The 27,629-nt window shown below is 33.9% G+C and overlaps 2 protein-coding genes across 2 annotated transcripts in view; both read left to right on the top strand.

Annotated features, from left to right (window-relative positions):
- The window catches only part of LOC135833020 (mucin-2-like), an 8,365-nt gene extending 5,161 nt beyond the window's left edge, over positions 1-3,204 (top strand). The window contains exons 2-3 of the mRNA XM_065346619.1: positions 1-2,094; positions 2,172-3,204. The exon at positions 1-2,094 is cut by the window's left edge and continues 1,113 nt beyond it. Coding sequence (XP_065202691.1) covers positions 1-2,094; positions 2,172-2,846 — 2,769 coding nt within the window. The 3' untranslated portion in view covers positions 2,847-3,204. The remainder of the gene's footprint in view (positions 2,095-2,171) is intronic.
- Positions 3,205-4,999: 1,795 nt separating this feature from the next.
- Positions 5,000-9,329, top strand: LOC135836246 (uncharacterized). Its single transcript, XM_065350959.1, has 5 exons — positions 5,000-5,228; positions 7,689-7,818; positions 8,114-8,413; positions 8,688-9,018; positions 9,182-9,329. The coding sequence occupies exons 1-5, from the start codon at positions 5,031-5,033 to the stop codon at positions 9,327-9,329; spliced, it is 1,107 nt and encodes a 368-aa protein (XP_065207031.1). The 5' UTR covers positions 5,000-5,030.
- Positions 9,330-27,629: the final 18,300 nt, after the last annotated feature.

Genomic DNA, 27,629 nt, shown 5'->3' with positions numbered 1-27,629 from the left:
TTTTCATCTCAGAGTAATCAAAATAAGGGCACATTTGGGCCTCCTTCCCCCACATATGGACCTCCTGCAAATTCACCTCCGTTTGGAGGAAACTCTCAATCGTTCAGACCCCAAGAATTTGAACGATTTAATCAGAATTCCCGTCCTTTTGACAACTCTGCCCCAGGATTGCAAAATAATTCAAGCCCACAGCGTCCTTCTCCTTCTCCATTATATGGTACACCTTTTTCAAGTCCTACAAGTGTAGGTTTTAGTCAGGGGCCAACTCAAGGAGGACCTTACTCATCCTCCAATGGTCCATCTGCATCAATATCACCAAGTGCACCATATTCAAACACCCCAAATGCCGGTTTTAGCCAAGGGCTGACTCAAGAAGGTCCTTATTCATCTTCCAAAGGTCCATCTTCATCGATCTCACCAAGTTCACCTTTTTCAAACAATCCAAATGTAGGTTATAATCAAGGACCAACTCAAGAAGGCCTCTATGCACCTTCCAAAGGTCCATCTTCATCAATCTCCCCATCATCCAATAGTTATAATTCAGTCCAACAGAGTCGTCCGTCATCTCCATTTCAATCATCATCTGGTTCAAATCCTCCACAAACTGGATATCCACAACGAATACAGAATCAGCCTCAAGGTCTTTCATCAAATTATGGTTCACCTCCTGGTCAAGCAAGTCAGTCACCAATAGACAGGACCAAAACACCGTATACAGTGCCCTCCAATTCATATCAACCACCTTCACAATCCTTTGCAGGTGAAAATTCTCCATTGTCTTCATATTTACCACCATCTTTGAATTCATTCAGTAACCCTACTGGTTTTGGATCCAGTAGCAATGGAGCTTATGAAGCTCCAAGATCACCTACCAATCCAACATCTTCTAATACTGCATTTGCCACCAATGGGTATGAGATTCCTAGATTATCCACCAATACAATACCGTCTGGGTCTAGTGGAGCTTATGATGCCCAAAGATCACCTTCTGGTCCTGGATTTGGAGCTTATGAGGCTTCAAGATCGCCTTCTAGTCCAGGATTTGGCTCCAGTGGAGGAGGTTATGAGGCTCCCAAATCACCTACCAATTCAGTCCCTTCTAGTCTGGGATTTAGTACTAATGGAGGAGGGTACGAAGGTTCGAGGTCACCTACCAATTCAATTCCACCTAGATCTTCATCACCAGTCAACTCCTTATCGCCATTATATGGCACCCCTTCTACCAATTCTTTTAATCAAGAGGTCTCATCACCAAACCAGCAAGGCTACTCTTCTGGACCAGCTAGTTCCCCTGGTTTTGGCACTGGACCAGCTAGTTCCATTGGTTTTAACAGTGGGCCAGCTAATTCTCCTAATTTTGGAACTGGACCAGCTGGTTCCTCTGGTTTTGGAAACATTCCATCTACTACTGAGACTCCTAGACCATCAAATTCTAATCCTTTATCACCCATCTATGGTACGCCAACTCGAGACTACACAGATGCAGTCATAGGTGATTATAACCCTCCTACATCACCCGATCTAGGCAATACTTACTCCAATAGTGCCAATACTGTTGAAGATTTTGCCAATCTCAAAGGAAACACTCAGCCTTCTCAGAGTCCATCCTTAGATCGAGATACTCCAGCTCAATCAGCATATTCTGCTTTCTCACCAGACCCATCAAGACTCTATAGTGTTCCCAGACCATCTACTGATCTCACAAGTGAATCAAATCCATCCTCATTTGCTGGATCAGGTTCAACCAACTCTGAACCTCAATCAGAGTCAAATTTTGGCTCCCCATCTTCATCTTATTTACCACCAAGTCAGTCGGTTAATGGGGCATTTAGTAACGATGATATAGTTCCTTCCACATCATACACGTTACCAAGTGACCAGCCCAGTTCATCTCAACCAGGGGCATCCAACACTGTTAAGAACGTCAATCGAAATGTGGGATCTGATTTAATCACTGGAGCATCTACATCACCATTTTTACCATTCAAAGACGATTCATCTAAACCAAATGCTGCACCAGCACCATCCAGAGCAACTTATGAGAAATCCCAGGAAATTACCTCCAATGATCTTACCTTCTCTGGATATGAATCGGTAAAGAACTTGATCTTTTCTTCAAGAAGATGAAATTAGATGGATGCAAATACCTACTAATATCTTTTTTTTTGCAGGTTAAACCAGCCAAATACCAATTCAATTACGATGTGAAAGGATCAGGTCCAGAGTTTAGTCACCAAGAATCCAGAAATGGCAGCACTACCTCTGGTTCATATGGTGTGGTTCTTCCTGACGGCCGCAAACAAGTTGTCGACTATGAAGCTAACCAAGAAGGTTTCCATCCAAAAATACGTTACGAAGAAACTCCCAATAATTCTTTGCAACAAAACAACGATCAAAATCAAGGTTACAACTACTCTCCCAGTAATCCTGCGCAAAACTACAGTTCACCTTCAACTCAAAACTTGGGCTCAAGTAACCCAGGTTCTAGCTCAAATTACCCTCAAACACAATCATCTTATTCAAGCAGACCAGATTACAGTATAGGAACTCCGGTTAACCAAGGTTCCTATACATCTCCATATGATGCATCATCATCTCCATTAGGATACCCAGCAAATAATCAAGGATCTGAAGCAAATTTTAATACTTATAGTAATCAGGGCACAAGTCCAAGTAATCCAGATGGGTCTACATTTGATTCCAAACCTAGTAATTCTCAGTTTGATGATAATAATGGATATGATTACACTCCAGGAGGTAACTCGAATAACCAAGTTAGCAGCTTTGATTCTACAGGATATCCAGCTGCTCAAAATGGACCAAAACAAGTTCCATTTTATACGTAAAAGATGTCTTAATTTAAATCATTATTATGGAAAAATTACCCACTCACATTATTTATACATAAATTATATTTTCCGTACAGTGAATGATGAAATTCATACCTATCTATGTAACTACTACCTTCCTGTATTCTTTTGACCAATTTTGTATCGTGTTCATTAGATACTTTTACCTATAGGTATACCTACTTGTAATTTTCAATTGTGCATTTTTTTTAAATTGTATATAATGTACATAGATATACTTTTTTATTTTACCTATGTTTATTATTGTATCACTTGTGAATGAGTACCTACATATTTGATGAATTGAAAAAAAATTTATGGTTTATGAAACATGAAACAATTATTGCCATCGTAAAAAAATACACTATTTATGATGTTACTTACATGCTTGCTTAATACTGTTGTGTTTTAATTTCAAAGAGGTGGAGATGTTAGATTTATGTTCACGATTCAATTTGACATCGTTCGTTTAAAATCAATTTTTATGACAGAAAAATAACATAGATTCTAAACTAAATGTAATTTGAAACAATAGTTGTTGGAATCCAATTCGACATTATGCAATCGCATAGTCCACATTTTAAGTTACTGTTGATTGATCTCTTCAAACAGAAAGATTTGTTCATTAGATACCTAGAGACTTAATGAGAGTGGTAAATACATAATAATTGTTTTATGAAAATATCAATGATGAATACCTACAGAGATAGATGATTTATTTGTGCTGACCATTTTTAATTTCTTAATAATGTAGGGTTGTAGAAGCTTCGATTTCTGATAAATTTTTTAAAATTCAAATTGACCATTTTTGGAAATTTAGGCTTGTGTTTAAAAGTTCCTACACGAATTAGAGTTGGCGAGAATAATAATGCTGGAACTAATATCAACTCTCTCGAACCAAATTCCACATACTTCGGTCATTTCTTTCTAGGTCTTTCAGCATGACTCGAACTTTTCAGAGTCTCAAAGTCTCTCCGGACCAAAAATCGGATTGTGTCTTATCCTCAATTTCTTTCAAACGCTTATGCCCACATTTGAACTGATTTGATCGAAATGGTGAAATTTGAATTCAGCAGGCAGGTTTCAGTCAAGAAACGACCAATCGTGCAAATTTCAAAAATTTCCTCATAAATAAAATAGTGCCTGCAGGAAATTGAACCAAATGTGGATAAACTCGAAAAATGCACTTGCATTTTTGACATAAAAAGCAAATTATTTGGCAGCAAAAAAATTGTGATTTTTTTCCAAAATTCTGGTAAAAAAAACTGTTGGATAATTTTAATTTTAGAAAACACCTACTTATTTTGGACAATTTTGACATTTTTTACAATTCTTACAAAAACGTAGGATTTTTTGAAATTTTGGCAAAAAACTACAATTTTTTGGTAATTTTGGTGAAAAAAAAACTGTTTTTTGGCAAATTTTACAAAAATTATTTTTTTGCAACAAATAAAAGCAAGACTTTCTGGAAATTTTGACCAATAGGAAAAAGTTTTCTGCAGCTTTGGCAAAAAAAAACAAGATTTTTTGACAATTTTGATATAAATGAACCAGTCTAATGATACTTACTTATACCTATACTTACCTACACTCAACTAATTTACGAGTATCATCGAAAGGGACTTTTTCACCAAGTAGGCCCATTTTTCATGGGAGCCCACCCGGCTACTGCCCTTTTTGACTTCTCTGTAAATCCACGTTTGTCTTGAATCATCTGAAAGATTTTCATACTAATTACTCATTTTCAATAATTTCGTAACCTTTTCAAAAATATACTTACATTGCGTAAGTAAGTACCCAAGAGTTTCTCTATGAGCCAAGCATAACTTCTTGTATGTACCTACATATCATAAAATCCTCCATTTTCAAAAACACTATTTTATAATATCAATACACAAAGTAATAAAAATGTATCTTGAGAACACTTTCAAGAACCAATAGAACATCAGATACTATGCAAGGCGTGTCTCTAGTAACTAATAAGAAACGTTACGAAATGCGACGACTCAGATAAAGTACCTAACCCTAATTCAAAACGCCTCTCTTTTCAAAAAAAAAAATCGCAACTGTACATTTTTTCAAATCATCGCAGGGATTAGTGATACTTAATTCTTCATTTCTATACATTTTTCGACGAGTTGAATCATAGTTCGTGGTGCGTTTGATTTTCTTCAATAAATTATGGAAGATGCGGAAAAATCACCATCATCGGAGTCGGATAAACAATACGTTATAACGAGACGTCCTAAATGTGCAAGGTGTAGAAATCACGGTATGATTTCTTGGCTCAAAGGTCATAAAAGGCAGTGTAGATTCAAATCGTGTATTTGCGCCAAATGCAATTTGATTGCTGAAAGGCAACGTGTAATGGCAGCTCAGGTAGGCGAATTACAAAATCTTTTATAACCAAATCATTTAATTTACTTATCATTATTATCATTATTATTATTTTTTTAAATATTGGAGTACTTAATTAAAATACTTAGGTAGGTACTTACTTATTTACGTACTTGTAAGGTACCTACTAGTCTTGAAAAGCTCATGAATTTTGTGTTTATTTAAAATCAAATCAAAAAAATTCAATTTCAAATTGGAAAAATTGGTAAAATTAGATCGTAGACTGGCAATTTTCTTTTCAATAACATTTTTCTTAGAGCTCTTTTCGACTCACGTTTTTTCTTCATGGAAAATTTTGTGCATTTTGCTGACAAGAAACCTCTCGAGCTATCCATCTAAATTTGAATAGGGTGCAATTTTTGGAAAGAACACTATTTGAAAATCCCATAACCAAAATTTCATACGCTCAAGTTGACGATTTTATGCTTCTTTTTTGAAAAAGAAATAAATATTCACGCAGAAAAATGATAAAAATTAGTCCTGAAACTGATATCAACCTCTCAAATCCGGATTTCACTCTTTTGAACCATTCTGGAGCCTCCAGCGCAATTTTCGATTTCTCCATTATTTCGAAATTTCTCTAGAAGACGTAGAAATTGACTTGAGTGCCTGAAAATCGAGTTGTGGCTTAAACTAGACCTGTTCAATGATTTTATATACATCTGCAGGTGGATTTTTTTGACAAGGATTTTTTTTGAAATTAGAAGGAATTGCTGTTTCTTCACTAGAATAACCCCCCTCCACCCCGAATCTAAATTTTGCACTTTTGAGCCATTCTGGAGGATTCAGCGAGAATCTCGATTTCTCCAGAATTTTGATATTTCTCCAGCAGACCTGGAAAATAACTTAGGTAGCTAAAAGTCGAGTTGCGGTTTTATCAAAAAAATTTTGTTCACAAGAAAAATTTTAAAATTTGCAAGAATCACCGTTTCTAAACTGAAACAACTTTTTAAACTCTAATTCCATATTTTTTAGCCATTCTGAAGCTCTCTAATAATTCTAGAGAAATCAAAAAATATTATCGCCAGAATGGCTCAAAAGTGTGAAATTCGGATTCAGGGAGTTGATATCAGTTTCAAGACTGATTGGCATAATTTTGACTCCATAAAAATATTTATGCAATTTTTTTTTTTAAAGAACAAATCATCCGAACTAGTCGAATTTGGATTTTCGAAAATTTCTTAAAAATCGGAAAATCATCGTAGGTTGCGGAAATTTTGATCGTGGTTTGCCTTTTTTGATTTTTTCCACCCCTTACCTCTTCCTGAAAATTTGAACATCTGCAATTTTGAATCAAGGTTATCCCCAAACAAACCTGAATTTTACGAGAAAAATGTAATTTGAGAAATCAAAAATTTCCTATTTGCAAAAATAAAATTGAAATTCTCAGAAATTGTGATTCTACACTTTTCAGACTGAAACCAACCCTTTTGAATCCAAATTTGATCCTTGGTAGTTGTTCTGGAGCTTCCAGCACAGTTTTCAATTTCTCCAGAATTTTGAAATTTCTTCAGAAAACGTGGAAATTAACTTAGAAATCGAGTTGTGGCTTATATTTGACCTGTTTAACGATTTTATCCGCATTCGGGCCAATTTCAGTGCGTTTTCTTGACCATAATTTTCACCAGAGAAAAAATCAAAAAAATTTTTGATTTGCAAAAATGTATAGAAATTTCTGTTTTTAGACTGAAATTAACACCCTTCTTGCATTCAAATTTCATCATTTGGAGTCATTCTGAAACCTCCAGAGCGATTTTCCAACTCTCCACTCTCTCCAGGATTCTGACATTTCTCCAGAAGGCGTAGAAATTATTTACTCGGGCAGATAGAAATCGAGTTGTGGCTTTTACTTACTTGACCTGTTTAACCAGTGCGTTTTTTGACTAGAATTTAAACAAGGAAAAAAGTAAAGAAAAATTCCTGCTCACAAGAAAATTTATGAAATTTGTACATAGAAATTGCTGGTTTTAGACTAAAATCAACTCTTTAAATCCTAATTTTGCCATTTAGAACCATTGTGTAGCCATTTCAAAATCCTGGAGAAATAGAAAATTGTGGTGAAGGCTCCAGCATGGCTCAAGGGAAGGAGAGGAGAGGAGAGGAGTTGATATTGGTTTCAGGACAAATTTTTATCATTTTCACTGAATAAATATTTATTTACTCATTTATTTTTTTAAAGCACGAATCGCCTGAATTTTCAAATATGAATTTTTAAATTATTTTTCCTCAACTTTTTCCCATTTGTGTCCTGTACTACAAATTTGGCAGAGCTTTTCAAGAATTTGCTTTCAATTATCAGTTAGGTAGGTACCTACCTAGTACAGTTCTACATTCAGCTGGGTGTTTATTCAGTTGCAAAATTTCAACTTATCACTCATGGCTTTTAAAAGCTTCATTTTTAAATGTAATTTTCAATGTTTTGTAAATAATTATATTGCTTAGGTTGCTTTAAAACGCCAACAAGCTGCGGAAGATGCAATAGCAATAGGATTGGCGGCAGTTGCCACTGGAAACCAGTTCGGGTATTTACCACCAGGCCCTATATTTGGTATGAAAATAACTGACCCACAGGGTATGTTAATGGTGAAAACCTAAACATATTTAACATGGGCTAAGCTTATTGTTTTGCTGAACTTTCCGATCCACATTTAATTTTTTTCAAAAATTATAAAATGCACGTCAGAACAATAAAGGCCACTCACATTGCAAAAAGCAGCGAAAATAATGTAAATTCTTAATAAATTCCAATTTATAATATTTTGTTGGGGATTTTCCTATAAATTCTGCAGATAAGATGAACGCCAACAACGCATCCAAAAAGAACCACGAAGAAGTATTGAGTGAAAGCGACCAACCGGAAGAAGCAGATAAGGAAAGAAATGCTGAAAATTCTTCAACCGAAACATTGAGTTCTTCCAACAATCCAGATGCAACAAATTGCGCACTTTCGGGCGAAATTCCAACCACAGCTTTGGAAATGTTGTCAAAATTATTTCCAGAGAAGAAGAAATCTGTCTTGGAGTTGGTTCTTCGTCGATGTGGAGATGATTTACTCAAGGCAATCGAACAATGTAATCCTTTGAAAGAAGACTTGAGCTGTTTCAAATACGACTGTTTGAGAAAACATGGGAAGGAAAGTGTTGAAAAATTTAAAAATTGTCAAATAGGTAACATTTTATTCTGTTTGGGGTGTCTGGTCAGGAGATACGATTTAGCCTCGTGATTCTATTTGAAATTTGTCTATTTTTTCCACAATCATTCGTCCCTTTAATTAGTACATTAATAGACAACATATCCATTTTAAATTTTCTTTTCTGAATGTTACCCCCACTTGCATGAAAATTCTTAAGCTGAACATCCCCTAACCAGACACGTTTCGACTTCCAATCAAAAAATCAAATCACTTGAAAATACCTAATTTCCCTTTTAAAATATTTCCAGAAAAACCCGAATATCATTTACTGAACAAAATCGTCAAATTGGGCAGCGATTCGAATTTCAATCCGTCAAAATCTGCATTTCATCCTTTTGTTCCCGAAGAACCACCAGCAGCTCATCAAAATATACGCAGAGATGAAATGTTGCCCAATTTTCGCCTGAGTTATGGAAATAGTCACAATTTACCGGAAGCTCATCAGAACAACAAGAAAGATGTTCAAGAGTTATCTTCTGTTTTAAACTACAACAACAGATTGTTATCTGGGATGATTACCTCTGGTATTCCACATCACGCGACGCTTTTGCAATTACCCGCCACTCATCATCTATATTCGTAAGTTGATTTTTATAACGAAATTCTTACCAGTTCATTCAAAATATTTATTTGGCTGTTATGTCATCACAAAAAAAAAAAAAAATGAAAAAGCAAGCACTCTTTAGTTTTGCATTAAAAAAAAACTCAGATCAATAATTTTTATTTTTACATTTTTTTTCAGAGGTTCTGCTTCAGTTTTATCTTATGAACGATCTCCATTTTACCAACCCATTGGTGGTCCTTTACATTCAATTTTGGTACAACCTAGACCTCATGGCAGTTGCCGTTGTGTTGAATGTATTACTGCCTCTGCAGATTCCACCAATTAATTTCCATTTGCTTAAGTATTATTCAATATAATGTGTTAATTAAAAGTAAAATGTAACTTTATTTGTTTTATGAAAGCTGTAGTAGTAATTTGTTTTTTGTTTTCTTTGTTTTTTTTTCTCGAACTTCGTACTTATAGATACCAACCTTAATCCTAACACCTTTAAGGAGAATAGTTGCATGAAAAATTTTTTTCTAGTAGATTACGAAGTGTTGGAATTAGGGTATTAATATTATGTTGATGAGGTAGGCAGTGGGATATTGAAGGAGAAAAGGTATTCAGCAAGACACCTCAGAAGAGCCCATTCCGGAAATTGTCATTTTTATCCCACAAACTTCCAAAGTTTTGCTAAAATTGCATTTTTTTTTTATTTACATTTTCACAAACAAAACATAAGACTATTATTTGGCGAATTATGACATGAAAAAAAACTGTGTTTTTGGGATTTGGGAGGCACGCTTTCTAAGAAATTAACAAAAAAAATACACAATTTTTGGAACTTTAAACATAAAAAACTGGGTTTTTGGTGAATTCTGGTAAAAAACAGTACTTGGTTAGAACTTATACATACTTCAGCGAAAAACTGATCTTTTTTCGGAAATTTTAACAAAAAAAAAAAAACAAATTCTATGCCACCAAAAAAAAAGACTTTCTGAAAATTTCAATCTTGAAAAAAGTGTCATAAATAAAACAAGAATTGGCAATTTTTATTTTTTTAAAAACCGACCTTTTTCTGGTAATTTTAAAACATGTGCCCTTTTTACAGTTTTTACAAGAAAGTAGACTTTCTTAGAATTTTGACAAAAAAAATCAAAAAGTTGATTTTTGTTTCAAACTTGTACTTAACTAATTACAGAAAAAAACAGATATTTTGTGACCAAAAAAAAACGTTCTGGAAATTTTTATCAAAAAAAGAATATTTTTCTGGAATTTTGTCAAGAAAACAAGACTTTTTGACAATTTTTGACTAAAAAGAAGGCATTTTTTAAAATGTTGACAAAAGTGGTTTCTGCAAGAATTTCTATAGAAGTTTTGATCAAAAAAAGTTTTTTTTAGCAGTGTTGGTTTTTTTAAAAAAAAACACGAATTTTTAAAAATTAGGATTATAAGACCGATAAAAAGATTTTTCACAATTTTGGCAAAAAAATCAAGAGTTTCTGGCAATTTTGACAAAGCAAAAAAAATCATTTTCCGAAGTTTTGACAAAAAATTACCTATCTAAAACGTCTACCAAAAATTAGAATTCAAGTATAAGAATATCTTGGCAAAAAATTTATCCAAAGCAGTTTTTTTGATGAGAAAACGTAATCAACTAAGTATATTTTCTGAATATTTTGACCAAAAAAAGTGTTTTTTTTTTAAATTGTGGCAAAAAACATAATCATGTATTTCTGGGGGTATTTTATACAATTCTTGCAAAAAAAAAAAAATAAACTTTTTGGAAATTTTAATTTATTTAAAGAAACATCTACCATTAATTATCAGTTTTGAAGAAAATAGATCTTACAATTTCTACAGAAACCAGGACTTTTCGCAATATTCTGGCAAAAAAGTTCTGCTTTTTTTTTGTTGGAAATTTTGACACAAAAGCAGATTTTTTTGGCTATAAAAACCCATTTTCTGCAATATTGGCAAAAAAAACAAGTCTTTGACAATTTTGATTTTACTCTAAAAAAGTCAAGTTGATATTCAGACAACAATCAGATTGGTCTTGACAACTTTGAAGAACAATAGGTAGATAGGATTTTTTCCAATTTTGGCAAAAAACCAAAATTTTTGGGAAGGTTGACCATTATAAACAGGGTTTTTTGCAATGTTGGCAAAACATCCAACTTTTTTGCCCACATTTTTGGATTCAGAGTTGAGGATTTCATTTTTAGATATTAATTTTTTTTGTGATTTTCAATGAATTTGACTTTTTAAGCATTTTTACATCATTTCAATAGGTTTTTGACTCCTTTTCATGTGTTTTAAAGAGCCGTCACAATCATCATCTCGATATGCTTTCAGATTTTTTTTTCATTTCTATAAGTTTTTTGGGCATTTTAACACCTTTCTGACACGTTTTCAATATCTTTTTTTGTGCATCTTGGGTAATTTTTCATCTAAAATTTATCAGTTTCACATTTTGGGTCATTTTTGGTGGTTTTAATGCATTTTTGAGCATTTTCAAATCGTTTCAGTGAATTCTGAACACTTTTTCTTGCATTTTGTGAATGCTGTATTGAAATTTTATAAATTTCAGGGTAATTTTCAGCCATTTTGATGCAATTTTGACAGTTTGTTGACATCATATTAACACAATTTAAATTATTCATGAGGGCCCATCCGGCTGCTGTCCTTTTTGTCGCGCGTTGAATCCGCCTCTAGAAGTACCTCTACCTATACCTAGAGGTAATATCTATTTAGGACAGTGGCGTGCACTCTAATACTTTACCGGGCAAATGCCCGGTAAAATTTGGGGGGGGGGGGTGGTGGGTGGTGGTGGTGGTGGTGGTGGTAGCGGTGATGATGGTGGTAGTAGGCAAATATTTAATGTAGTTAGGAAAAAAAAAACAGACAAAAAATCTACTGTGAAATAAATTGTTAAATCAAAGTAGAAATGAAATAATATTAAACTGCTTAATACTGCTATCAAAGTAGTACCCACCGGCCACCTATGTCCTCCTATTATGACTTGAATGAAGAATGGCGATGAAGTGTTGTGTTACGTGATCAGTTGATATGTTTAAAAGCAGGCAATTGCAAATGTCGTTTCACACGAACTTCGAAAAGTGATCAAAAACTAGTGCCGCCATTGAAATGCCATAAATTAACCCTATTATAAATAATATTCAATTCTACTCAACAAAATTCATTTTTTATACCTTAACCTATCAGTACAAGACCAGCGGTACACGGAAAAAAAAATTATGGATAATTTTTACTATTTCATACAGTAACCGGATCCCATTCAAAAATATTGCGATTTTTACTATGAGATTAGTAAATTTTACTATGAGATTAGTAAATTTTACTATGAGAGTAATAAATTTTACCTAATTCTATAGTAAAATGTATTTTTTGGCGGAGTAAAAATCACTATTATTTTTGGATTGGATCCGGTTACTGTACTGAAATAGTAATTTTTATTGTTTTTTTTTTTCAGTGTAGAAATATGATTTGGGAACATTTCTAGGAACGAAAATATATAGCGGTTTGAGGGGGGGGGGTTGACTGAAAATTTTCCAACTGATGTAGGGAAATAATAACAATTTAGCTTCTGTTTTGGATTTTTGAGGACCCAAATGTGAATTTTTTATTTTAAAACAAGAAACAAAGTGGCCTCAGCGAGCAAGGGCGAAAGTTTTTGAAAATTTGTATTTTGAAAAAAGCAAAAAACGACGTTTTTGTATATGTATGCGAGGAGTTTGTTTCGCTTTTAAATTTTTAGGATTTGAAAGATCTTTTCAGGATGTTAATTTTGGAAAAGAAAAGAAAACAAGTCCGAGCAAAGCGAGGGCAACAGCTTTCGAAAATTTGTGTTTCGAGAATTTAAGGAAATGGTTTTTTTTTCATAGCGGGCCCTTCTTTTGACGGGCTCTCCAGAAAGCGTTGGCTCGAGGCGATCTGCCCCTTTGCACCCTTCTCCCCTCGAACCGCCCTGTTTTCAACTCTAAACTATTCCATAATATCGTTGACTTCACTAAACACAGCGAGTTGATAATTGCTGCACACACTCACCATAGAATAGTACCTATAGGTATTAGGTACTTCTCTATACGTAGGTACTATATTAAATAAGTTATAACTTGAATGAAAAAAAATAATGGGCAGGTAAATGTCGTATTTCACAAATATTTTGAAACGTGATCAGAAAGTCTGGGGGCGAATTTAAGGGGGTTGAGGAGGTATTATATCCCTCTCATTCATATTTTAAAAATTCGGAATTTATTGGCAAAATCGTTAATTTGCGGACAAAATCACTAATCTATTCTCAAAATTCTCATTTTTCAGACGCTTTTGCCCTCGCTTTGCTCGGGCTGAATTTGTTATCTTCTATTTCTCAAATTATTCATAATTGTGAGGGGTCCCGAAACAACAAGCGGCCCCCCGCGCCGGGGCCATGTTCAAACCAAAAAAAGATGATATTTGGACTTTCTCCAACGAAAAATTTTGTGAGATTTTTTCTTCAAAAATCTAAATTTTCAATTTTAGTAAATTCAAGTTCTGAAGTTGTGTGATCAAAAGAATAAACTCATCAGTCACCACAAAAAACATTGTTTTTTTCCACTCAAAATACAAATTTTTGAAATTTTCGGTCCTCACTTCACTTGGGCCTGTGTGTTTTTTTTTTCAAATTGAGATCGAACTTTTATAAAAATCTATTGAGTAGATAGGTATTCAAATTTCAAGGAATTTTTCAACAAAAAAAAAAACACTTCTCACCTATAAAAAAACGTTGTTTTTCTATTTCTCGAAACTAGATTTTGCTCTCACTCCACTCAGAGCCTGTTTGCTTTTCATTTTCAAATTTGAAATTTTTCAAGTTCTAAAATTTTGTGCTAAAAAAGTGAACAAATTTTTCAAAACCATCGTTTTTTACCTTTTGAAATGAAAATTTTTAAAAGCTTTTGCCCTCGCTTTGCTCGGGTCAATTTCTATCACTTTTCTAAATCGAAAAAAAAATACATTTTTTGAAACTTTCATAAATTTAGAAGGGAAATTAGAATTTTTCATTAGCCCAAATATGAATTACATAATATGTATATCAATTGACAAAATTGTCAATTTATCTTTTATTTCATTTTTAAAAAGTTCATTTAATTTGGCATACTTGATATTTTTTTCTTATGGCAAATTTCTCCTTCATCCTCGCTCTTCAAAAAAAAAAAAAATCGGTTCTTTTTGCTATTAGGTACCTACTATACCTACATAATAAATATTGAATAAAAAGACAAAAGTAAAAATTAATCGCACAACTTACATTCAAGTATCCAAACCTGAGAAAAAAATAGAACGAGAAAGATTCTTAAGGGGAAGAAAAAAATTTTGGGGGCCTCATTCGGTGCATCCACCAGGGGGCCCAAACCGACCCAGTCCGCCACTGAGTGAGTGATGGAAAAACTAGAATTTCGTATCAAAATTACAGTAGTTTTGCTTCTTCAAACTAAAAATTTTGAAGAGCGTTTGCCCTCGCTTCGCTCGGGCCCTTCATGATGATGCTTTCAAAAATTTTAAGAATAAAACTAAAGTATGAAAATTAGCAGAAAAATTCCAGAAATACTCATATTGAACATTTGAAAAATGCAAAATTTTGTGCTAAGCTGGTTAAATTTTATTTATTTAATCATTTCAAAAAAAAAAACTGATTTTTCATTCTATACTCAAAATTTTCAAAACACTTTGAATGCTTGATTTGCAAAAAAAAAAAAAACTTCAATAAACTGAAAAGTTTTCAAATTAAAAAATGTTTACAAGTTGAAAATTTTTAAAAATAAATCAAATTAAAAATCTGGAAAAATTTTTAAAAAATGAACAAGTAGATACACATAAGATCTTCAGTGACAAGCTGATAATCTACTTCTGGCATGGACGAAATCAATCGCAAGATTTATCATGGGTAAATTAACAAAGAAACCTAATTTTTTGGAACTTGAATAAGACATTTTTGAAAGCTTTTGCCCTCGCTTCGCTCGGGCTAAATAATTTTTATGTTTTTTCACCTTTTGAAGAGCCCAAGATAGAAAAATTTACTTTTTGTTTAAAAAAATACCAAATAATTTACTTCACCCCTCACTTTGTTCGGGTCCGTTCACTTAGTTTTCCTTTTTAAAATTGAATTAAAAAAACATTTATTCAAATTCTAGAATATTTTAAAGCCAAAAAAATGAACTCGTCAATGTTTTTTCACATCTCAAAATACAAATTTTCAAATGCTTTTGCCCTCGCTTCACTTGGGTCTATTGTTTCTCTTTTCCACAATACAACATTCCATATGAAGCTTCTAATTTTGTTGTTTTTTTAAAAGATAACTTTCATCAACAGTCATAAATCTGGATTGAATACTACTTCAATCAGCAAAATTCTTAAAATTGACTGTTTTCTTGGTAAAATAAGTATTTTTTCCAAATCAGTTGGAAAATTTCCGCTTGACCCTACCCCTTCCTAAAATAAAACGTCTAGTTTCGTCTTTGACTTGAAAAAAATTTTGGCCTGGGGGGGGGGTGGTGGTGGTATCGTCATGAATGAAAAATGCCCGGTAATCTTTCAACTCTGTGCACGCCACTGATTTAGGAAATGAAACGTTCCACCGTAAGTCACATAAAGACCTACTTATAGAAAATATTCGAGCACGTCCTTTTCTTATTCTTTTTTTTTTTTATTTTACCTGTTATTTATTTTATTTTTTTCGAAAAATATTTCCTACACGGGGCTATGAGTATACTTATCCAAGTGAGGAATTTGCGTTTTATTCGACGATTCAAAATATAAAAAATATCATCTAAGTTTATAAAGTCAAGCTTTTGCATATGTTTCTCGATACACGAATCTTCGTAATTTTTAAAATTGTTGGAAAATGAACGCATTGTAATGTTGTTATAAGAAAACGTTGGTTTTGTTATTTTTTTAAAAATGCTTGTTAGATTTGTATTTTAATTGGCAACATGCCGTTTGATATTTCACGTTAATTCGAATTAAAACAATGACTTAATGGAATTTTTGTTTGCTTATTCTTCACGTTACTTGGGATGAAATGCTTTTAAGCGAAATCGTTCGAGAAATTAGTTACTTGCTTTTTCTATACAATACGTAAAAATAACCACTATTTTTGTGTTCCATTTTTATCTTATTCGAAAGATTCATGAACCTAAATATTTGCTGATTATCATTGCATTAAATGAACGGGACCGGATGGCCGAGTCGAAATAAAAAATAACAAAATAAGAGATCTAGGAATAATTAAGAAGACTGATACGAAACTTACGAACTTTTTTAAATAAAAAGATTGTCTACATTCAGATCCACTCGAATACACACGAATTTAATTATTAATTATACGTAGGTACCTTCCATACGATTTTAAACTGTTTGAGATTAGGTACCTACCTAAAGAACATCTGAAGTAGCACGAAATGTTTTTGAAAACTCAACACTCTTATTTCTTCGTCATCATATACGAGAGATTGATAAAATAGTAAACTTTTCACTAAATGTTGTGCACACCGCAAATGTAATGTAATGCCGACAGTGTTTCAGCGCAGAATTGATTTAACGTCAGCCTTATGAATACAAATTTAGTAAAAAGGGAAGTTACACAGCCGAAGGGATATTTAATCCTGCTGTATAAACAAAGTTATATGAACGGAGACCACACAAGTTGTCTTCTTTTTCTTTCTTAATCTTATCAATCTTCACTTCCCTCGTGGTTTCTGTGTCTTTCTAGTATTACACTCGCTGCATTAAATTTTGATGTTTTGATTTGTTCTTGTTTACTTTATCCATTACTTTAAAAAGTTCTCGTATTGGAAGAAACAGCTCGATTGATATCATATGGTATCACGCTTTCATAATAGCTTTCGGCTAAAAGCAAAAAACAAATCTAGAAACTTAAACTATCTCCTCTTGTTGCGTATTTTTCTGGTCTCAATGAAAATTTATAACGTGCTCGACGTGGAAGGTAAATACTCGTAGGTAGCTGCAGAATCTTGCGGAAGAAATCGTTTAGAAAGGGGTGGTCGGTAGCCTATACAAAAAGGGTACCTAATCCTAATATTCGGGTCAATTACCTGCCTACTCACTTACCTACATCATTACTAGGTACTAAAATCGTCATGTTATCATTTGTAATTACCTATTACGATTTTTATAATGAAAAATTAAAAATACGAAATTTTCAAAAAATGTGTACGAGTGTTTTTTTTTTTTTTTTTTTTGGACAAGCACTGATCAATGTTATAGGTAGCGAAGTTCATTTTCGGCCTTTCCAGAGACATTTCAAATTTTTGGAGGAATTTGAAAACCCACTGGAGGCCTTATTTTGGGACAGAAGATCGTGTGAACGCAGCAGACCATTTTTCTGTCAGAAACTTATTAAAGGGTGGATCGCCCAAGTAGAAATGAACTGTTGTAAAATTACTCAAAAGTGCTGTTGCGACCTATCAAAATAAGTTAAAATTTCGCGAGAAAATCAAATATTTTTACAAAAATGATTTTTGAGCATTTTTGAAGAAATTTGATCCCAAAATTGGGTCATGTGATTTTTGGGATTTTGAAAAATGTTTACTGCGACCTATCAAAATAGGTTTAAATTTCTCGACGATATCAAATATTTCTATGAAAATGATTTTTGAGCATTTTTGAAAAATTTTGAGCCCAAAATTGGATCATGATTTTTTAGGGTTTTTGAAAAGAAATGTACTGCGACCTATCCAAATAAGTTAAAACTTCACGAAATGATCAAATATTTTTAGGAATATGGTTTTTGAGCATTTTTGAAAAATTTTGAGCCCAAATGTGGGTCATGAATTGTGGTATATCTGAAAAAGTTGGCATGCAACCTGTCAAAATGGGTCTAAATTTTGGCAGAAAATCAAAAATTTCAGTCAGATCATTTTTTGAGCATTTCTGGAGAATTTTGAGCCCAAAACTGGGGTAACGATGTTTCGAATGTGTGCCTTGTGACCTATCAAAATAGGTTGAAATTTCGCGAGAGAAACAAATCTTTCCACAAACATGTTTTTTGAGCATTTTTGAATAATTTTGAGCCCAAAATTTATCAATCTCTGTTTTTAGAAATGTTTAAAATTTGGTCAGAACTTTTTTGAGCATTTTTGAAAAATTTCAACCCTAAACTGAGATCATGATTTTAATTTTTTTTTCAAATATGCCTCCCAACCTATCAAAATGGATTACAATTTCGCGAGGAAATCAAATATTTCCACAAACATGTTTTTTGAGCATTTTTGAAAAATTTTAAGCCCAAAATTGGATCATGAGTCTTGGAATATCTGAATACTGTTTCATGCAGTCAATCAAAATAGGTTTAAATTTAAAAAAAAAAAAAAAAAAATCTCAGTCAGATCATTTTTTGAGCATTTTTGAAGAATATTGAGCCCAAAATTCAGTTATGAAAAATTTCAACTCTAAACTGAGACCATGATTTTAATTTTTTTTTTAAATTTGCCTTCCAACCTATTAAAATGGATTAAAATTTCGCGAGGAAATCAAATATTTCCACAAACATGTTTTTTGAGCACTATTGAAAAATTTTGAGGCCAAAATTGGGTCCTGAGTCTTACAGTATCTGAAAAATGTTTCATGCAGTCAATCAAAATGGGTCTAAATTTCAAAAAAACTCAAAAATCTCAGTCAGATCATTTTTTTAGCATTTTTGAAGAATATTGAGCCCAAAATTTGGTTATGATATCTGTAATTATTTCTGAAAAAGTTCACCATGACCTATCAAAATAAAATAAAATTTCGCGAGAAAATCAAATCATTTAACGAAAATGTATTTTGAGCATTTTAGAAGAATTTTTAGACCAAATTGAGGCCATGATTTTGGAAATTTTCGAAAATGTACCTCGTGACATCTCAAAATGGATTGAGATTTTGCAAAAGAATAAAATATTTCTACAAACATGTTTTTTGAGCATTTTTGAAAAATTTTGAACCCAAAATTTGGTCATGTCATGAGTTTTGGGACATCTCAAAAATGTTTGATGCAGCCCATCAAAATGTGGCTAATTTCCGGAAGAAAATAAAGAATTTGAGTCGGATCTTTCTTTGAGCATTTTTGATGAATTTTGAGTCAAAAATTGAATCATGAGTTCTCGTATATCTGAAAAATGTGTCATGCAACCTATAAAAATGTATCTAAATTCTGTCAGGAAATCCGAAATTCAAGCAGAACTTTTTTGAGAATTTTTGAAGAATTTTGTGTCCAAGTTCAAACTAGGATAACGGTTTTATAGAATTTTGGAAAATGTGCCTTGTGACCTATCAAAATAGGTTGAAATTTCAGCAGAAAATCAAAAATTTCTATCAAAACTTTTTTGAGCAGTTCTATTAAAAAATATAAACTTTTGATCTTTTTCTGAAAGTGTAAGTAATCATTTCGATGATTCACGAAGCGCTTTTTCAAAAATTCCAAACATCATGACCCAATTTTGGTCTTAAGATTCTGACCTAGATCGACGCAGAATTTGATGAGCTCTTTTGAAACTGGCCCATTTCACTCCAAAACAGGTTGGGTTGGAGCTAGAGCGAAAACAAAACAATTTTTTCCAGAAATTCTCTTTTTTTTTGAGAAATTTCAAGTACCTCATTCAAAACCAGGTAATTTGAACAGATTTTATGGCGTTTTTTGGAAAACTGGAATTTCCAAAAAGTCACTGGAGGCTCCAAAATCACGTGAAACCATCTGAAAGCTGCATTTGACTTGACAGCGTGTTGAAAGTAGAGTACAGAATAAATTTCGTTTCTCCTACTTCATTTGGAAATTTGGAGATTCCAAATTTCAAAAATCTGCTGGAGACTCCAGAACACCTCGAAACGGTTTGAAACCCTTTTCCATCGATTTGGTAGAATAAAAATAGGGCATGTCTCAAACTTCAGCTTTCTAGGTTAATTTGGTGAAATTTTGATTTTTTTTCTCATTTATGGCCAAAATTTGATTTTGAAAAATTCATCAAAAATCGAAAAATGTACTTTAGCACCTGAAATTCTAGCTAGTGACATATTTTTACAAGCTCTTTCGATCTAATAAAAATTACAAAATTCCATATGTTAGAGTTTGTACCTTTGGATCTTCGAAACTTCCATTCAAATGTGAACATAAAAATAGGTACATAAATACCTAATGCTAACATAATTTTCGATTTAAAAAAAAAAACAGACCACTCATTGCCTCATTGCAATATTTTTCTCATCTTCACACCTGGAATGAAAACACACACCACACTTGCCAATGTCATCTTTCATCATTTTATTTGTAAATCGATCGTACGATCTGTCAATGAAAGTACCATCAGCAATATATTTTCTTATACGTACAATAAAAGTGGTCTCAAGATGAGAGATGTATTAAGTAGTATATAGTAGACGATAAACATTAATTACTAATAAAGTGTAGTGTAAGTAGGTACACTGTTTGTTATTTGAGTAGACGACCGAATAAGAAAATAAAAAAAAATACGAACAAAGCAAACAATTCGATGGCAATTGGCGCTAAGCAACGGTATCTTTGGTGTGTGTGGTTATTTCATGATATAAAGATCTCGATATTGACATATCTATACTACTCCTATGCATTCGCATCACAATCACAACAAGAAGAAGAAGAGTACTTACCTATATTACCGTAATCTTTCGAGTAGAATATTTATAAAATGGACATGGTCGTATAAGACGAATGCGTATAGAAATAGGTACTTAGACTTACATACTTAGACATTGCGAAATGTCTACTCTCATCAAATGACTCAGGACTCGTCGCTTATACAATGAATAAGTAGACGGTACGTTATTAATTAAATGGCTTTTAATTTTATCATTTTGTACGAATTGCTTGCCTTGCGTGTGGGAACACCTGAGTGCCACCCGTAGAGTGTATATCGTGTATCTAATAGAGCATTGTAGTCGATAAACGATGATCGGTGACAGCAGGCAACTGTCGCAGTAGCATCGAGGACGTGATTTACCCAGTCAAAGGATAAGGAATAAAAAATGGTTCCTCGTGATCGAACACGACCACGATCGTGTATGCCAATTTTAATAAGGGTACTTAATCAACGAAACGAAAAATTTACTGGCGACCATCGTCGTCGTCGGCGATCATTTGAAGAAAAATTATAGCACGAGTAGCCCTATGACAGATGGACGAGGGGCAGATGCTCGTGTACTTTGCAGTATAGGTAAGTATTTTTATATAGAGCACATCTCGAATCGTGTGTACCCTTGTTTAGTAGCTCAAGGCCGGAGATAATACAGAATTATAGTTTTTTTCTCTTCTTCTGAGAGCTCTGAGACCACTGAGAGCAAATAAATTAGGTTGTTATTCGCGACTCTTGTATATAGTCTTCAATAGGTACGTGTAATAGGTAGAGAAAAAAATACTCTACGCGCGACATCGTGATTTGCATATCACCTTTGAATATTATTCTTTGGTCGCGTTCCGATTGGATTTTTCGCAAAGAGTAGCAGCGATGATCGTATACCTAGTATTGTTCGAACTAGTAACCGGAGGTATCCAAAGCGTTGGAAAAAGGTGAACGTTGCGTAAGTCTAAATAAGCAGAAAAGTATCTACTCGGGTTTCGGCTTCGACCAGCGAAAGTGCAAAAGGTCCATTGTATAATCAACTGGCTCGGGCTCTTCGCTCTCTTGTAAATTTTCATTTTTTTTTCTTTCGATACAGAGCTACAGCCTGTGTGCTGGCGCATCCATATTTAGAAATAGTTATGTATAGGTAGCTGTACGTTATGCGTAGGAGTAAGTTGTGCGCCTCATGCGTTAATTGGAGATATCTTAATAGAAGCAAAAGCATGTTTAGTTCTAGCCGAGCGTTATTATCGTAAGCCAATATCGCCGCAGCGCCTTTCGATATGACAGAATGTGGGAATACACGAGCCAAGATGACCTCAAAAGTCGACAAAACACGCGTTACGCTGAGTACAGATACAGAGTGTTCTGTAAATAAGAAAACTAGGTACCTAGTTAAGCATTCTATAAGAAAAACATATCTGAGCTTTTCACCAGATTTTAACCCATAGGTTGCAAGACATTTGTTAAAAAATTCCACAAATTACGACCCGAAGTTACCTACCTACTTATTTGAAAATATTCGAAAAACATTCTCATCGAAATATATTTTGAATTTTTCGTAAAATTTCAACTAATTTTTATTGGCTCTATGACATGTTTTCCAAAATTTTAAAAATTATGTCCTTGTTTCGAGCTCAAAATTCATGGTGAATGCTCAAAAAACATTTTTTTCAAAATATTCGAATTTTTCACAAAATTTTAACCCATTTTAATAAATTACACGTTATTTTTTCAAAAATTTCAAAAACCATGTCACCTTTTTTGGGCTTGAAAACACTCGAAAAACATTCCCGTCCAAAATGAAAAATCATGATCCTTTTTTCTGCTCATAATTATTCGAAACTGCCCAAAAAACATGTTCGTTGAAATGCTTGAATTATTCGTGAAATTTTAACCCACTTTTTGGTACATCGCATGGCAATTTTTCAAAAATCCTGAAAATCATAACTCAATCTTGAGCTTGAAAATTTTCAAAAAATCTCCAAAAACATTCGATTTGAAATATGTACATATTTGAAGCTGTTGTAAAATTTAAACCAACTTTGATAGGTTGCACATGACATTTTTTTTTAAATTTCAAAAATCATGACCCATTTTTAACCTCAAAATTCATCGATCTGCTCAAAAAACATTTTAATTGGAATATTTGATTTTTTCGTGAAATTTTAACCCAATTTGATAGGTCGCATGACGGGTTTTCTTAAATCCATAAAATAGGTACCTATCTACCTAATAACTCAACTTTGGACGCAAAATTCTTCAAAATTGCTGAATGAATATTTTTGCTGGAATATTTGAATTGTTCTTGAAATTTTAACTCATTTTAAAAGGTCACCCTATGACAAATTTTTTTGAAAATCTCAAAAACCATTTCCCATTTTCGACCTTGAGACTCAAAATTCATCATAAAAGTGCTCGAAAATTTTTCATTGTTGATGAAACAAATAGGTAGGTACCTACTTTTGCAAATTCATGAAAATTGAAACGTAAAAAAATTATACTCGATCATTCCAAACACCAGTGTTGTTTTTCAAATTTCGTCAATAATTAACGAATGGGTACACATGAAATGCAATATCAAAACACTGTCTATAGTTAAAGCAAACAAAAACACAAAGAATAATAATCTCTTGTGCTCTGCGTAATCAAATGATTTGCCGTACATTTTACATTTTATACCAACAACTTGAGTAAATTAAAACTGCTTTATCAAATGTTAGAACATAAAGCGTCATCACCGCACACATTGGTTTTCAATTTTTCAACAAATTAACTAGGTCTCTCAACAACAGTTTTTCGAATGAAATAAAAAACACCTTTAACTGAAAAAATTATTATAATATTCATATCGTACTTAGACAGGGTGATCATATATTCGTAACTTGTCTCTGTGAAACTGGCATTTCAAGCATTTCAAATGACTGTGAAAATAATTATTGGTTCATGTTTGATGTTTTCGTGCCTTTTTCTGTATGTAAAGGCAGATAAGGTTTACATTGATGTAACTGAAGACGAATTTGCTAATATGAAAGGGTAAGATAGCAACAATACCTCCTATAACTAAATATAGAATACTTGATCATGATATTGAATAGGTAATAAAGATTAATCAACCTCCATGCTTTTCTTTAGGAAAGATATTTCAGCAAGTTATATTTTATATAAATAAGTATGAGGTATGTTTTGTATATTGAATAAATATTTATCATAGTGATTTGAAAATTTATTGTATGACAATAAGTAATTCTGTTTGTAACTACGCAATCTTAGTTTATTATAACCTCTAGTTTAAGTTCACTCTTTACTTTATCACTGATAATAAAATATCATGATTGCTGCAATAGTTTTTAATTTATATTTTTTCGATCCAGATGGAAATCAGAAACATGTTACGAGTCTCCAATTCTTTGATCATAATTGCCACCTTATTTCACAAAAACAAAAAAATTGATAATTCTTTTGATTAAGTAATATTTTCAAGTGTTTGAGATGATATGTTAGCATCTAAACACAGATGCTAACATGGGTCGGAACACACCCACTAATTAAAAACAGTGTCTGTTCCAAACACTGATTCGAAATGGTGTCCGCTCCAAATACTGATTGAAAACAGTGTCTGTTTCAAACACTGATTGAAAACAGTGTCTGTTTCAAACACTGATTGAAAACAGTGTCATTTTCAAACACTGAGTCGAACTTGCGTTTGAACACATCCACTGATTGAAGACAGTGTATGTTTCAAACCCTGGTTTTGATGGTTTTAAACAGTGACTGTTACAAACACTTGTTTTTAACAGTATCTGTCACTGCCACTGGTTTTAAACAGTGTCTGTGACTACCACTTGTTTTGAACAGTGTCTGTCACTACCACTGGTTTTAAACAGTGTCTGTCACTACCACTGTATTTAAACAGTGTCTGTCACAAACACTGATTTTGAACAGTGTCTGTCACTACCACTGTATTTAAACAGTGTCTGTCACAAACACTGGTTTTGAACAGTGTCTGTCACTACCACTGGTTTCAAACAGTGTCTGTTACTACCACTGGTTTCAAACAGTGTCTGTCACTACCACTGTTTTTAAACAGTGTCTGAAACTACCACTGCTTTTAAACAGTGTCTGTCACTACCACTGGTTTCAAACAGTGTCTGTTACTACCACTAGTTTCAAACAGTGTCTGTCACTACCACTGGTTTTAAACAGTGTCTGTCACTACCACTGCTTTTAAACAGTGTCTGTCACTACCACTGCTTTTGAACAGTGTCTGTCACTACCACTGCTTTTAAACAGTGCTTGTCACTGCCACTGCTTTTAAACAGTGTCTGTCACTACCACTGCTTTTGAACAGTGTCTGTCACTACCACTGGTTTCAAACGGTGTCTGTCACTACCACTAGTTTCAAACAGGGTCTGTCACTACCACTGGTTTTAAACAGTGTCTGTCACTACCACTGCTTTTAAACAGTGTCTGTCACTACCACTGCTTTTGAACAGTGTCTGTCACTACCACTGTATTTAAACAGTGTCTGTCACAAACACTGATTTTGAACAGTGTCTGTCACTACCACTGTATTTAAACAGTGTCTGTCACAAACACTGGTTTTGAACAGTGTCTGTCACTACCACTGGTTTCAAACAGTGTCTGTTACTACCACTGGTTTCAAACAGTGTCTGTCACTACCACTGTTTTTAAACAGTGTCTGAAACTACCACTGCTTTTAAACAGTGTCTGTCACTACCACTGGTTTCAAACAGTGTCTGTTACTACCACTGGTTTCAAACAGTGTCTGTCACTACCACTAGTTTCAAACAGTGTCTGTCACTACCACTGGTTTTAAACAGTGTCTGTCACTACCACTGCTTTTAAACAGTGTCTGTCACTACCACTGCTTTTGAACAGTGTCTGTCACTACCACTGCTTTTAAACAGTGCTTGTCACTGCCACTGGTTTTAAACAGTGTCTGTGACTACCACTTGTTTTGAACAGTGTCTGTCACTACCACTGGTTTTAAACAGTGTCTGTCACTACTACTGCTTTTAAACAGTGTCTGTCACTACCACTGCTTTTGAACAGTGTCTGTCACTACCACTGGTTTCAAACAGTGTCTGTCACTACCACTAGTTTCAAACAGGGTCTGTCACTACCACTGGTTTTAAACAGTGTCTGTCACTACCACTGCTTTTAAACAGTGTCTGTCACTACCACTGCTTTTGAACAGTGTCTGTCACTACCACTGGTTTCAAACAGTGTCTGTCACTACCACTGGTTTTAAACAGTGTCTGTGACTACCACTTGTTTTGAACAGTGTCTGTCACTACCACTGCTTTTAAACAGTGCTTGTCACTGCCACTGGTTTTAAACAGTGTCTGTGACTACCACTTGTTTTGAACAGTGTCTGTCACTACCACTGTATTTAAACAGTGTCTGTCACTACCACTGCTTTTGAACCATGTCTGTCACTACCACTGGTTTCAAACAGTGTCTGTCACTGCCACTGGTTTTAAACAGTGTCTGTGACTACAACTTGTTTTGAACAGTGTCTGTCACTACCACTGGTTTTAAACAGTGTCTGTCACTACCACTGTATTTAAACCGTGTCTGTCACAAACACTGATTTTGAACAGTGTCTGTCACTACCACTGTATTTAAACAGTGTCTGTCACTACCACTGGTTTCAAACAGTGTCTGTTACTACCACTGGTTTCAAACAGTGTCTGTCACTACCACTGGTTTTAAACAGTGTCTGTCACTAATACTGCTTTTAAACAGTGTCTGTCACTACCACTGCTTTTGAACAATGTCTGTCACTACCACTGTATTTAAAAAATGTCTGTCACAAACACTGGTTTTGAACAGTGTCTGTCACTACCACTGCTTTTGAACAATGTCTGTCACTACCACTGTATTTAAAAAATGTCTGTCACAAACACTGGTTTTGAACAGTGTCTGTCACTACCACTGGTTTCAAACAGTGTCTGTTACTACCACTGCTTTTAAACAGTGTCTGTTACTACCACTGCTTTTGAACAGTGTCTGTCACTACCACTGGTTTCAAACAGTGTCTGTCACTACCACTGGTTTCAAACAGTGTCTGTTACTACCACTGCTTTTAAACAGTGTCTGTTACTACCACTGCTTTTGAACAGTGTCTGTCACTACCACTGGTTTTAAACAGTGTCTGTCACTACCACTGTATTTAAACAGTGTCTGTCACAAACACTGATTTTGAACAGTGTCTGTCACTACCACTGTATTTAAACAGTGTCTGTCACAAACACTGGTTTTGAACAGTGTCTGTCACTACCACTGGTTTCAAACAGTGTCTGTTACTACCACTGGTTTCAAACAGTGTCTGTCACTACCACTGTTTTTAAACAGTGTCTGAAACTACCACTGCTTTTAAACAGTGTCTGTCACTACCACTGGTTTCAAACAGTGTCTGTTACTACCACTAGTTTCAAACAGTGTCTGTCACTACCACTGGTTTTAAACAGTGTCTGTCACTACCACTGCTTTTAAACAGTGTCTGTCACTACCACTGCTTTTGAACAGTGTCTGTCACTACCACTGCTTTTAAACAGTGCTTGTCACTGCCACTGCTTTTAAACAGTGTCTGTCACTACCACTGCTTTTGAACAGTGTCTGTCACTACCACTGGTTTCAAACGGTGTCTGTCACTACCACTAGTTTCAAACAGGGTCTGTCACTACCACTGGTTTTAAACAGTGTCTGTCACTACCACTGCTTTTAAACAGTGTCTGTCACTACCACTGCTTTTGAACAGTGTCTGTCACTACCACTGTATTTAAACAGTGTCTGTCACAAACACTGATTTTGAACAGTGTCTGTCACTACCACTGTATTTAAACAGTGTCTGTCACAAACACTGGTTTTGAACAGTGTCTGTCACTACCACTGGTTTCAAACAGTGTCTGTTACTACCACTGGTTTCAAACAGTGTCTGTCACTACCACTGTTTTTAAACAGTGTCTGAA

Source organism: Planococcus citri, chromosome 1, assembly GCF_950023065.1.
Source record: "Planococcus citri chromosome 1, ihPlaCitr1.1, whole genome shotgun sequence".
Lineage (NCBI taxonomy): Eukaryota > Metazoa > Arthropoda > Insecta > Hemiptera > Pseudococcidae > Planococcus > Planococcus citri.
The sequence above is the reverse complement of the archived record's forward strand: the minus strand, read 5'-3'. Positions and strand labels throughout refer to the sequence as shown.

Bases quoted from the DNA above. Each gene is read 5' to 3' on its own strand.
- LOC135836246 (XM_065350959.1), top strand. From the start codon at position 5,031: ATGGAAGATGCGGAAAAATCACCATCATCGGAGTCGGATAAACAATAC. The intron at 5,229-7,688 runs GTAGGCGAATTA...TATATTGCTTAG, and splicing joins AACGTGTAATGGCAGCTCAG to GTTGCTTTAAAACGCCAACA. The intron at 8,414-8,687 runs GTAACATTTTAT...AAATATTTCCAG, and splicing joins ATTTAAAAATTGTCAAATAG to AAAAACCCGAATATCATTTA.